The sequence below is a fragment of the Arvicanthis niloticus genome, chromosome 16 (genome assembly GCF_011762505.2).
Source record: "Arvicanthis niloticus isolate mArvNil1 chromosome 16, mArvNil1.pat.X, whole genome shotgun sequence".
NCBI lineage: Eukaryota > Metazoa > Chordata > Mammalia > Rodentia > Muridae > Arvicanthis > Arvicanthis niloticus.
This window is the reverse complement of record NC_047673.1, coordinates 66878703-66892362: the sequence shown is the minus strand read 5'-3', so window position 1 is coordinate 66892362 and position 13660 is coordinate 66878703. Positions and strand designations below refer to the sequence as shown.

The following is a 13660-nucleotide window of genomic DNA, read 5'->3' as shown; positions in this document are numbered from 1 at the left end:
CACAAGACAAACAGAACCCTCTCAGATTTAATTGCTTATTAGTATTTTCAGATACTATTATTGTCCAGAAAATAAAAAAGCAGTGACTCTCTTCAAATTTATGAATTCAAACTTAACAGAAGAAGCATTTTTTTTTTTAAATATGTAACCAAAGCTTTGTCACAAATCACACCTAAACCTCACCTGAAAGCACTCATTCGGGGGGCTGCAGGGGATGGCGCAGGGTCACCTTCAGATTTAATCAGGCTTCAGATGCTGATGTTAACCAGAAGTTTGCAAATTTTTTATAAATTCCTTAAAAATTAAAGAATTCAATCTTTTCTTTTGAAAATTGAAAGCAGGTTTTATTTTTTTAACCAGTCAAGAAAACACAGGGAATTTAAATTTTAAACCTGAGGGTTTTGATTGGTTAAATATGCACAATTTATAAAACAGATTTTTCTCAAAGCAGTTTTCCGGACATGTGAAGAAAAATCATTGTGCTGCTAAATACAAAGCCAAACAAAATTTGCAGCTTAAAAATCTAACTGAAGTGATATTTTTAGCACCAATTCCCAATATACTACTAACCCTAAATATATTATTTAAACCCTTCTTGTGTAACATGCAATAATATTTAATATATGGATTTTGTACTGAAAATATGAGCTAAAAGGGGAGTATTCTTTTATCTCTCTGAAATAGAATTTCTACATGGTTCCTACTTTATCTGGAGAAAACTTCAAAACTGATGTTCCCAGAAAGCTTAATACCTTCCTGGATATTCTTTCTCTTTGGGGTGATCTGTGTTTGATGGGTGTTTGGTCATCTGGATCCCTGCTTTGGAATGGCACTGAGTTAGTACTGGTAAGTAGACCCCTTTGGTGGTAGAAGTGCTACATGAAAAGAGACCAGCACTAGCAGAATGCTAGTCTAATAGAGGCTGCTTGCTCTATGGTGTAGGGACCTTGCCCCTCACAACACTGATTTAGAAAGATACGAAACTGTCCTTTGGACATTAATAGATTAAAACAGAAACAAGTGGGAAAGATCACTGAGCACCACTGTACCATCACTGCCAGCCACACACGGGGCCTGAATGCATGCTCTCATACTCGGCTCCCTTCTAATAAAGCATTCGGCAAAGAAAAGGAAGCAGCGTCAGGGCTACTCTTGCAGAAGGACACACTCAGGAATTCAGAGAATATTTGCCTGCCTCATACACAATGTGTTTATTTTATCTTTGAAATAGGAAAACTAGGAAGGAGAAAGTTTCGTTTGATAACAACACCTGAGACATAAATTCTACAGGAAAAAAAAAAAAAAAAAGCAGCACACTTATGTTGCCAGGTTGCAGCAGAGAAGAGGAAAGCCGTTTCTAAGGGCATTACTAGGTGAAGACGGAGCTGATGTCGTTCACATCTTTAATGCCAGTTTTCCTAAAACAGCATATGGGTGTAGGATGCAAGGTAAAACATTTAAGCTCCTTAATAAAGAACTGCTGTTAGCTTCTCTTCATTCTGAATGCGCCTAGCTGCTCTGCTTTTCTAAGAACTACGCAGGCTGGAGACACTAGCATTTCCCTGCTTTATTGATTTCTGCCTGCCAATGTTATTTTGACAACAGAGGATATTCATTTTTCACCCTTTTTCTCAGTTACCTTTAGGCAAAACCTGCTTCAAGACATGAAAATATTTGCAGTACTGTAGGACAAAGACCTGGGAGGTTTTCATAGACTTGACGAGAGGAAAGACGGGTTTGCAAGATTCTGTTAAGAGTTAGAAGAGACTAAATGACAACTTTAAATCTGCCACAGTCATTTACTAATGTGCTGCTATATCAAATAAGTCTGATTTTTTTGACAGCACCAAATTAGATTTATTGCAGAAACTGCTGCATAAATAGCATATGGCTATGTTATACCACCTATTTCAAATCCTGGTAATGCTTCCCCCTCCCCCTCCAAAATGAATAATTTGAGCCAAGCTATAAACCTTCTGGGGGAAAAAAAAAGGAGAAAGAAAGATACAAGTTTGAAAACAGATGTAGGAGACCTGAATCTTATTGTCAAAGTCATATCATTTGAACAAATGTGCTGACCTATCTGGAATGATGGCTCCTCAATGCACAATTAAATTTAACAGGTTGGCTTCTCATTTTTGCACAGTAATTTGATTTTTGTTTTAAGGTTTGGGCTCTAAATTATGCTTAGATTTTGTTGTTCAGTCCACAATTACACGAATAAAAAAAAGATGAGCAAGTGGCTCTAAGTCAGGCATAACTTAAATTAGATTATTAAAAATTATTAAGGAGAAATGCACATATCACCTAGTTGTTTTTAATTTTCATTTGTGAGAGATTTATGCAGTAGAAATCATACTTGGAAGTCTTTTGTAATTTTAAGTATAGTCCTGATGCTGCAAACTGTGGATAAAATATATAGAGCAATCGCTTGGCGTGCTACAGTGGAGAAGAGAAGAGAACGGCAGAGCCACACATGCTGCAAAAATCAAAGTTCCATGGAAGCTGACATTGAAAACTCATGCAATGAATTCAGAGATGGGCAGTTCCTCCATTCTCAGTCTCTCTCCAATACCCAACCCCACCCCCAAATTTGACACTCAATTCTCCCTTTTGAACAAAAGTTTCAGTGCGCCCATCGATGGGAAAGGCATTGCAAGGTCTTCTCGCAGACCAATGGGCACACCACTGCACACATCGTGGCACTGAGCTACCCCGCAGGCTCCCTCTCTGTGGTCAGTCTTCCCAGCTGCCCTATCTGTTACTGTCTGATTAGTTCTGCTAAGGAGCCCCTCCCCTGCCAGCTTTCAGTGCCATCTGTTCTACACAAGATGGCTGCTGCCCAGCAACCTAACACTGCCCTCCTACCTGGCACCCGGCTACCATCCTTACCCCAAAGTGCTAACACAGGTTCTCGCTGCTGGCAGAGTCAGGGTTTCATTACTACTACTTTGACAAGTGCAGGGTTGTTTGTAATTTCTCTTTTATCCTGATTTTGATTGTACAACCACCTCCCACTGATTCAGTTTGCTTCAGTTTTGTTGCTCACAGATTTTACTCTCCACATTAATCTCCCTCTGGCATGTTACTGCATCTGTTCCCTTTTTTATTATTAATTTTCAAATTCCCACCATTTTTGACAAAAAGGAGGTAATCTACACTCTGTTTCTGCCCATTTCATTTTCTTTAATTTGGAAGATAAGTATGAAAGCATGCCAAAGAAGTTAATTCTCCGTTAACAGTTTGTTTTCTGGCATCCCCAAGCCTTTGTATATGAAAGACAGATAGGGATAAATGTTGATGGAATCACAGCAACGGAGTTGAACCATTCCTGCCTCTAATGAAAAGCAAACACGGAAAGCAGTCTAAGATATTATTAGTGATATGAGTTGTCTCTGGCGCCATGACTCCCTCTACCTTTACCAGGAATTCTTTGTGAGAGTCAGCCTGGGTGCAGGTCACAGTTTGGGTTCCGCTACAGTTCTGACATGGGCTTTCTTTTTGCTCCAGATGGGATTTCATTATTCCTTAACAGGAGTATCATCCTTTCTCGGCCGAAACCCTGCTGACCAATTCAACCACTAAGGATTCTGAATAGAAGTCTTCTTTCAGGGAGAGGAAGAACCCAAGTGCCAGCCATGCTCACAGGAGAACTTAAGGAGCCTGGGCTGCAACACTGCTGCCATTAGCAGAGGACCATAGCAGGAAGGGACGACGGCACTCCTTCTAAAGATAAAGCTAACTAAGATTTAGAAAAAAGGAAGTATTCTCTGTAGCCTTAATTTGTCAGGGTTCGGACCTTGCCAAAGAGGGCTAGCTGGAGTAGTGGACCATGCCTTGAATCGGCCTCAAGTTTTCTAGAATGAACATTGGGACGACTGATTATTATTATTATTATTATTATTATTATCATTATTATTTTACATGAACTCATTTTAAAGCATTGAAGTCTCTGAACAGACAGAAGCACAGCCCCTCTCTCTAATTTATGGACCTCTGTGATAACATGATTTTATACATCCATGCATCCTGATCAAGCCTCAGCTACACTATGTAGGAAATGAAGGGCAGTTGACAGAACAAGGATGTGTCTGAATCAAGTAAAGCCAGCCTGCTGAAGCACACCAGATCATTTCCGGAAGGCAGGCACGGTCAACCCGCTTCCCAGTCTTCTGGCCCTCCACATGCAGCACTAGGGACACAGTACTTTGTTTTTAGAGGTCAGGTACAAGTAGAAGTGAATTCAGTTAAAATTGCCCTTCTACCTCTGGGTCCATTCTTTTGGTAAATCTTTTAGTCAGAAACAGGCTCCAGTAAAGACAACGAAATTTTCAAGACTGACTTCTTAGAGTACCTTCTCTGGAGAAGGAAACCCTCCTGGACCTCCAAACCCAAGCAACCCTCTTTTCTTTCCTTGTAAACCCCAGGACATGAGAAAGATACTCAGTTCTGTCTACTGTGATAGGAAGCATGGTAGAGCCACCGTGAAACAGAGATTTCACTTAGTGAAACAGAGATTTCACTGCCCAACAGGCTGTTCTCGAATGTTGCTTCAATCCATTACTTAACACTTGCTCTGAGCTGAAATTGACTGTATTCCACTCCCACCCCAACTGCAGGTGTATATGGTTTAAATGTGCAGCAGTGTGTTCCCCATGAGGCTGACTTCAGTCTGTCAGGTCGTGGAAAAGACTGAAACATTTCCTAGCCTCTTAAACCATCTCAAGTTTCTTAATAAGCTTCATGTCTTGGATTTATCAATCAATGACTCAATGTGTAATAAGCATGTAGTTATTAAATAAAAAAAGAGTGCTGTCTAACAACTGACCTACTAAACAAATCCAGGGAGGAGGGAGGAGGTGGTTGAGAAGAAATTAAGCACCATTAAGCTGATGACTTGTTTCTTTCCCTCCATTTATCTTACAATAACACGGGAGGAGAGAGCTTTCTTTTAGACATGCTCTGACTTGGGAGCATTATCCTTACACATGCTGCTGCCTTCCTCTTCTGTTTTCATTGAACTTGATGCTCCTTGTTGTTGAGTCAGGCAAGTGGTGTGGGCAATACTTTCTCGGTTTCCTCTGGGCTTCTTCAGGAAATGAGTTGGCTGCCACCGCCACCATGCTCCAGGCTGTGGGCCTGTGTGGCAGGGGAGAAGAGATCGTCCCCAGCGTTGCTTTTCATTGCACACACATTTGGGCGTTGCAGAACTGAGAGGAGCGAGCCAGGGAACATTGAGCAGAACCTGCAGACACACGTTCGTTCGCTGGCAGCCACTAACTCAAGCCTCTTTGCCCCGGGCCACACTGAGACCAGGGTGTCTCGCCTGTCAGACAGGTGGAGAGACTACGCACAGGCAGTGTGGTGTCCACCAGAGCAAAATGGAATGCCTCTGCTTTCCTGGCTCTTTGACAACCTACTTTCCCTGATACTGGGTGGGGGAGGAAAAGAGGATGCAATTTATAACAGCACCAAGGCCATCTATTTTGAGCCTTGAAGATGTTGGTTGCACATATATTCATTTAAAATTATTTTTGACACGTTCTCTGCTTAATTTATTCATGAAAGGAGTACAAGAGGGGGAAAATGAGCTTAACTTTTAAATGGAAACTTTAGGCTAAAAATTCTTGAATAAAACTCAAGAGGAAAAAACTAAAGTTAACCGTGTAACATAGAGAAACACATTGATGCTGCGTGTCTTCTCCACATGAGTCCAGTGGGGCTCAGGCTGGGACCTAAGCTAATTGATAAATGCTATTCTTTCTCCTCCTCCGGCCACCAATAGTAAAGAGCAGAGGTAAATCTATGCTAAACACCTGATGCCAAGATTGGTGTTGGGGGACTGGAAATAAAGAGAGGGCTTGGTTCTGGCCCCTGAACTTAGATTTTACAACCCTCAAAGTCTACCTAGCTCTAAATTATGAATATTTAAAAATTTTTGTTTGTTTGTTTTTATACTTTTGTGACTGTAGCATCTACTGGTCAGCTTCAAACCCTCCTTTTCTTTCCCTTCTTCATTATAATTCCAAGCTTCCCCGTACAAGACTCAGCTTCTTCATCGATTAAGGGATGTTTTCCATCTAGCTCTAACTTAGCACTGAGACACAGAGCATCTCCAACTTCTTGAAGTCAACCAGGTTTGTTTGGGCTCCTGATCATTTGTAGATCACTAGTTTTGTAAAAGCATGATACAATAAATATGTATACACACTAATGGAACTGCTTATCAATTTTTTAAAAAATGATGCCCACCCCAGTTTTAAAAAGCTCACTCATTACCAACCAGTTGTTGCTATTTAAATTTACATAGGTGCTATGGCTACGTGTAACTCAGTGGTCACTGTGTACATAGCACACATAAGGCCCTGAATTCAATCCCTAATACAAAGTAAGAAAGGAAGGGAGGAAGAAGGGGGAAAGAAACATGTCTATACATAGATATCTTAGTGTCTATACTGACACAGTGTTTATGTTTCTCACATCATAGACTAGCAGCAAGCAGACACTGCTATATGGAACCAGGCAGTGTGCGGCACATGCTCAGTGCACTCTTGACTTCTTGCTACTTGCAGTCAGAGAGTTCATTCTCTAAAGTAAACAACCAAGCAACCTTATGAACTGGCCATGCCTCTCTGGATTCATATTAGCAGTGGGCAATATCAGGCTCAGATCAACATGAGCAGAGAACCTCTCTTTGTTCCCTCTTCCCACTCCAAACTATTTCTCAGGCAAAGGAAAAGTTAGTGACCATATTTTAAAACTGACAGGGACAATGGAGAAGACACCCATCTGCTCTTTCCTTACCCAGGGTCCTCCATACCTTGTCCCCTAGTGATATAACTTTCTCCTGGTAAAGTGTGACTTTCCCCTCGCTCCCTATGGCTTCCCTGGGCTGCAGACACCATATCCCAAAAGCATGCATATGCATCTAAGGGAGTAATCCTGGAATTGAAGATTTTGAAAGTGAAGCTTGGGAAGTCATAATCTTGAAATTTGAAATCAAAGGCATCTCATTTATCTTTATTCTCAGAATGAAGGATTTGATCTGTGAGCTAGAAAAATCTGAAAGAACGAGCCATCCTCAGACAAGGAGACTTAGTTTGAGCAGTCAAACTAAGTCAAGAAAGCATTTGTAGCAGTTATTATCTGAAAGCTATGTCAGTCACTTCAGCTCCTAGAATGCTCTAGAAAGTCTTACTCACGTTTTGCTCCAGTAAACCTTTCCATTACAGTAGAATACCCTTGTGACTCCCCTGCTGTAGCTTTTCTCAATTTCAAAACAATGTAAAAACTCAACTGCAACCTGCTATCTATTTAGGTCAGAGGTCAGCTCTTCCCGTATGGGTCATGAAAGTAGGTCAGGGTAAAAATGATCATTTATTAGTCTCTCACTTAGATTGCTGCTCTGAGAATTCTTTGAAAATTTACTTATGTAAAAGGGGAGATAAGGACTTTCATGATAGTCACACTGATAAAAGCAGCAGCCTGCAGGTTTAATGACAAGCACAGCACATCTCCCATTAGTACTTAGGGTAACTCAGGTCCAAGGCTTCCTACAGGACTTTCCCTCCAGGTCAGATATGAGGAAAGGATAGAGAACTTAAAAGAGGGTATGTTACTAAGTATGATAATTATGTGGCAGAGTGCCAACCACTGTGAGTAGCTAGTAAGTCACACAAACCTTCAGAAATGGTTGCTTTAGAGTTTTGTTTCAAATTAACCTGACATATATACACAAAAATAATCTTACAGAGGAATTCAAATCTTGTAGTTCTGTAGATGTTTGGATTTATTAAAAATAAATACGTAAAGGGATTTCAACTTTTCTCCTTCCTCTTGATAAAAATGAAGTCCAAAAGAATGTTAGTTTCATTATGAACAATTTAAATGGCCAATAAAGGATGAAAAGAAATGGCCCTGACAAGACTCAAATGTAGTAATGGGTATTCCTATCAGTACACAAAGGATCAGGGAACACTTGTTTCTATTACAAGTCAGTGTTACTATTTTTCTCAGTTGTCTTTTTGGAAACAATCACATTTATCCATGTCCCTAGTAACTTACATAGACTTACAGCCTAATGAATAAGGGATTAGCTTGGCAGGCAAATTACTGGGGTTCAAAATCTGTTTCTATAACATATTTACTTATAGAGAATGACCTTAGATGACTCATTCTACTTCTCTATCAACTGAGAAAACAGGAGCCTCTATCTAATGAAGCGCCCATAAGGACAGCGTAGCTGGCCTCCTGGCCAGTTCCTGGAGCACAGCATGATGCTCAGTGAGCTCCAGTGTCTGCTGTTAGCGTTATTCTAAAGCTATAATGGGGATCATGGCACCAAACAGGAACTAAAATGAATACACTCTTAACCCTTAGGAGATTTCCCTCAAGGAGATGGAGAAATCAAGAGAAAGGAGTTCTCTGTTCTATAAGGAGTCACCAGGCAAGGCTGCAGCAGGGAAATTAGGATTCAGGGAGATCCTGAAAAGAAGATAAGGCTACTGGTAGGCTAGAGGAAGCCACTGAGGTACTGTAGAGAACTGTGAAAGGGGAAGAGAGCCCACCACTGTAAGGGTCACTGCATCTGGCCGAATCTGGCTGGGAGTCAGCAATGAGGATTAGTGGGAGGAAGTGAGTGGGAAGGCCAGAGGCTCTGAGTGATGTAGACCTTTGGGACGGATGGTCCAACGGATGTCAGATGTCATGGAGAGTAAGATGGCAGTCAAAATGATGTAGATTTGACTCATTATGTCACTAGCATCTCATAACATGGTCTTCATATTTATTTTTAAAAATTGGCTAGAATGTGCCACTCAGAATGTTGGAGAGTGAATGGGGAATGCTTACTTGCAGGGTGGTTCTATACTTAAGCCGCTGTGGCAACACTAAATGACCTACACTAAAATGAAAGATGACCTATTCTCAGTTACACTCCTGGGTAGACCAAATGAATAAAGAATGGAGGAATGGTGAGGGTAAAAATCTCTCTCTCTCTCTCTCTCTCTCTCTCTCTCTCTCTCTCTATATATATATATATATATATATATATATATATATATATATATATGTATATGCATAAAACTCAGCCCAACAGCTAAGGGTGAATTTCAGTGTAAAGGAGTGATGTATCTTGTTCCCTGGAGTTTTAATTGTCATCTTCAAATTTTTGATTTTTGGTTTTTATCAAACATGAACATAAATGAAACATAAAATGCTTATAAAAAACACTACACTTAAAAGTAGTCACTTTCTATAAAGTGGACTTGCATCTCTGTAGAATTTGTGTAAGTGAAGCACAGCAGAAAAAGCTTCCCAGGGAGCAGGCACAATCTTTTTTCTTAAGAACAAAGGATTAGTTACCACGGGAGCGAGCACTGCAGCAGCAACACCAGCGTCTCAATACGCTCTACTTGCAGGAGTTGATCTTGTCAAACGGTACAGACAGACAGTGCAGGGAAACGCTACAGACTCTGACTCCAGAAGTTAACTCCAAACAGGAGACAATGCAAAGGTGCAAAAGCGGCACTCATATTTATTCACCAGTGCCAGGTCACACAAGACAGTAAACGCTTCCCACTTCTGCGGCTTAGCACACAAATGGTTGCTTCTCAATAGAAATCTGACAGGAAAGAAAAACTAGCAACATTATCACGATGAAGCTAAAGTTTCAAATTTTGAGGATTAAATAACCCCAGGAACTGGTCTAATGGTGCGTTTTCAGTGCCACAGTGACAACGCTTTAAATGCTCACTAAAAGAGCAGCTATTATTCTGCAATATTAAGCATTTTTCCTCATAAAAGTGTTTCATCTGTTGGGGCTTTCCCCAGGGATCATACATGTCTAAGTGCTTTCTTTTCTCTCTTCCCTTTTGCTCTCTCCTCTTTCGCTGCCTAAATCAGAAGGTGTCAAACCATTTGGAAGATTATCATAACAAAATGTTTTTAACAAAGTTTGATTTTAACAGAACTGGAGGCATCTTAGCACTAACCCAAAACTTTGGGAGGTTCACCAACCTCTAGGATATTTTTTTTCTCCAAATGCAGGCTGTTAGAGTAGTGCGTTTCCCCATCTGTCATCAGGCCGTGCTCAGAATTACATTGTCATATTTAATGCATAAGGGATCATTCCCCTTTCAGAGCTTAAATGCAACACAGGACTGTAATTCGAAGACCAGTGTTTTCCTATTTTGTAAATGAAATTAAATATCATAAACTTACATGTGTATGTAGACAAAATTCCCTCTAAAAACTGAGGAGACACTCTGAGAGCTGAACAAAGTCAGAGCTCAATGCTAAACTGAAAGCTACACTGAGAGCTTGGTAAGAAGGCTCCGAAGTGCTGAGTCTACTTCTCTGTCTGAATTCTTCTTTCTGTGTATGTTTATGTATGTGCATATGTATGCACACATACATGTGCGTGTGTGTGTGTGTGTGTGTGTGTGTGTTTCTAATTCTGCAAACTTACTATGCTTGCAACCTAGGGTCCTGTTTCAATTTTGAATGATCAATATGCTCACTGAAGTTTACAACAATGAGGAATGCACCACAGCACATCTCTCATGATGAAAGCACTGCAGTTAGCAGCCTCGCTGCAGTGACATGCTCCAAATACTCTGAAAGCAAGCAGTCCCAATCAACTTCATGTCTAATTTTACAGCTCCTCCAGAAACACAGTCCTTATTTTTCTATCAACTCCATCTCAGCCTGTTCTTAGTATGTCTCTTCCTTTTGTCTTTTTCACCACTGACAGAATCTGGTTATTTTCATAAATACATTTCCTCATAGCCTTCATTTCAACATTTTTTATTAGACATAGAATTAGTGGTGGTAGTGGTAAAAATATGTCATTTGCTTCTATCGATAAGGAATCACTGAAACATTTGAGCACTGTAGACAAACGCTTTTGTAATATACCAGTGATTCCCTGCCACGCTCATCATTCACGAGTCTGGCTGTTTTGCTTGCCACATCTCCACTTTCAGTAATATGCCTGAAAGCTGTGTGTGAATTGAATGACTAAGAATAACAACTGTTGGGAGCCTGTGGCAGAAAGCAGTGGGACGCACTGGGTGCTGAGTGCATAACGTGATTAGAGCATACCTGGTGAGGTGCAGTTGGCGCTCCGACTCGCCTAGCAGCTCTGTGACTTGCAGGCACTCCTGCCTGGCCCGAGCTGCCTTCTGCTGCTCCTGCTCCGCTTGCTGCTTGCTTTCGCTCAGTTCCAGTCTCAACTTCTCTATTTCCTTAGGCAGACAGAAAAAGGAAAAAAAAAAAAAACCCATATTAAATATATACACTTGAACTCAAAACTAGTTACCTTTCATTTCTTATGCTAATCAAAATACAATAAAAAATAATCATTAGAAAATATAGACTAGCTTAAGTTCTATGACAGAAAAATCACAACCACAAACGGACATACATGAAGTTACTATGGATTATGAGAAGTCTGATTTAAAACATGAAACAAATGAATATAAATCCTGAAAATGATTGATATTCTACTTTCATACAAAGGCTTGTTCTCTTTAAAGAGTAACGGTACTCCTTTTAAGATGTAATATATCATTTAAGACATATGATCAGATACAGGCAGCGATATAGATCAATATATGACATTTGTACTTAAAAAGACAGACTTACAGTTTTATTTGGATGCCATAGAAACCAAACTAAAGGTTAAAACAATTTGTTTGTAAGAAAATATAAAGTGCTAGTGAGGCATTAGCATGCTGTTTAATACTATTTATAAACACTTTAGGGACAGACTCAGCCTGAGTGCATGAGAGAGCCTTCGTTGCTTACATACCAGTGTCTGTACTGACAGGTGGGCAGAGCACTCCGGCATCACCAGGCATGGGCACATGAGCATATGAACATGCACAGTAGCTTATTACTGGGTTTGAGGAAGAAAATCCTTGTCTTACCAATACTCAAATGCTTCAAAGCAAAAATAACTTATACTGTACATATTTTGGATAGTTTGTACATTAAAGTAAAAGTATTCATCACAGAACTCTATGATACTAAGCAAACTAAAGAAGCTGGACATTAACACACTGAACTATTAAAAACAAGAAACACTAAAGCCATATTTTCAACTTCATACACAGTAAGCAGAAGCGAGTTTGCTATACAAATGTAGTAGCTTTCATGTCTGGGTAGACAGTTTAAGTGCGGTATTTACATGTGTGTAAAATGCTTTCTGTCATTTACCAATATTCTGAGTGACCTCCAGCTACATTCCATTCATTAACTAAGACAAAGCAGATGGCTCATTTCTTTCTTAGATTTATAATGCTATTTTCACTTTATCCTATCAAAATTGTATATTACAATAATATGATAAAGTAATTTGCAGTAAGTTCTCAAACACTATTTATTTTTTAAAAAATCCATAATTTATAGATACACTGTTTTCATGCAGAGTAGGTTTTTATACATTTCAGATTGGAATACCAAAACAACCCTGATTTATTTCTTTAAAATATTTTAAGTTATTAAATTTATGCTGACATTTTCACAATCTTACAATTAAATATAGCTAAAGATGTGAAACATAATAGGAAAGTCAGTAGGGTTTATTTGCCTAGAATTTATGAAATTAAGAGAGAGTAAGTCTAGAATTGGAGTTATGTATTGGCATTAAAACTTCAAAACATCACTCAATATTTGCTTTTACATCATGCTATTTATAAAAATCTGTGCTAAGTATGAACAACCCAGAGAATTCCCATCTTTTCTGGATTCAGCAGGTAAGAATTCATGTGGTAGATGAGACACATACATGAAGGCAACTAACATATAACATATACACACTCAAACAAACAAACAAAAAAAGCAGCAAATGAGTTACAGAGAACGCACATGCATCATAAAGCATGGACAGATAGATTAGCATGAGCAGAAAAAGTGGAGACAATGTGAAGCCACCAAAATCCCATGGCTGAGAGACAAGATCTCAGTGTCAGACACACGAACTGTGGGTCCTAATTTCTTATGGATGGCAGGAGACAATAGCTTAAACAGATATGCAATTTGAGAAGCTTAGTTTTAAAAACTGGATTAATGTGTATGATCAACTTTAGGTGGCAAGGAATTACAGATGAAAAACCCTAAACAGACAGCAGCAATAGTACAGTCAGGAGAAAAGAGAAAAACAGTGGCTTTGTAGAAAAAAGGAGATGGATCCAGTTGGGGAGATATTGCAGTGAATAATGTGTTTGTGATACAAACCTGGGGTAGATTCTTCGACCCCATGGAAAAGCCAGGCCTGAAGGTGTCACCCAGTAACCCCAGAGCTTAGAGGACAGAGGGTTCTAGGAGTTACTAGCCAGCCAGTCAGTCTACTTGACAAGCTTTAGGTTTAGGAGAGACCCTGTCTCAGAGCATGAAGTGGGGAGCAATACAGCAAAATATCTGACATTGACCTCTGACCTAGACACACACACACACACACACACACACACACACACACACACGAGCAAATAGATACACTAATGTATTTCTCTAAAAGGAAACAAAAGAGTGACAGAGGAAAACAAATCCCAAACTTCCTTTAAAAGAATAAATTCATTCTGTAAGCATTTCTCAACAACACATGTACTTTATACCATTTTAACTAGAAAGCAGCTGTTTTTATATCCTCACACAGTAA

The 13660-nt window shown here is 39.7% G+C and overlaps 1 protein-coding gene across 12 annotated transcripts in view; it reads right to left on the bottom strand.

The window, feature by feature from the left end:
- Sdccag8 (SHH signaling and ciliogenesis regulator SDCCAG8) overlaps positions 1-13660 on the bottom strand; it is a 194480-nt gene that overhangs the window by 90824 nt on the left and 89996 nt on the right. For 11 of the 12 annotated variants that reach the window (XR_013104485.1, XR_013104484.1, XR_013104486.1 and 8 more), the window contains exon 13: positions 11104-11246. Coding sequence is in view for 9 of the 12 variants with exons in the window: in XM_034520156.2 (XP_034376047.1) it covers positions 11104-11246 (143 nt within the window). In the remaining 3 variants the exon portion in view is untranslated. Of the gene's footprint in view, positions 1-9392; positions 9623-11103; positions 11247-13660 lie in introns of those variants that run through there. The other variant, XM_076914569.1, reaches the window with a different exon arrangement.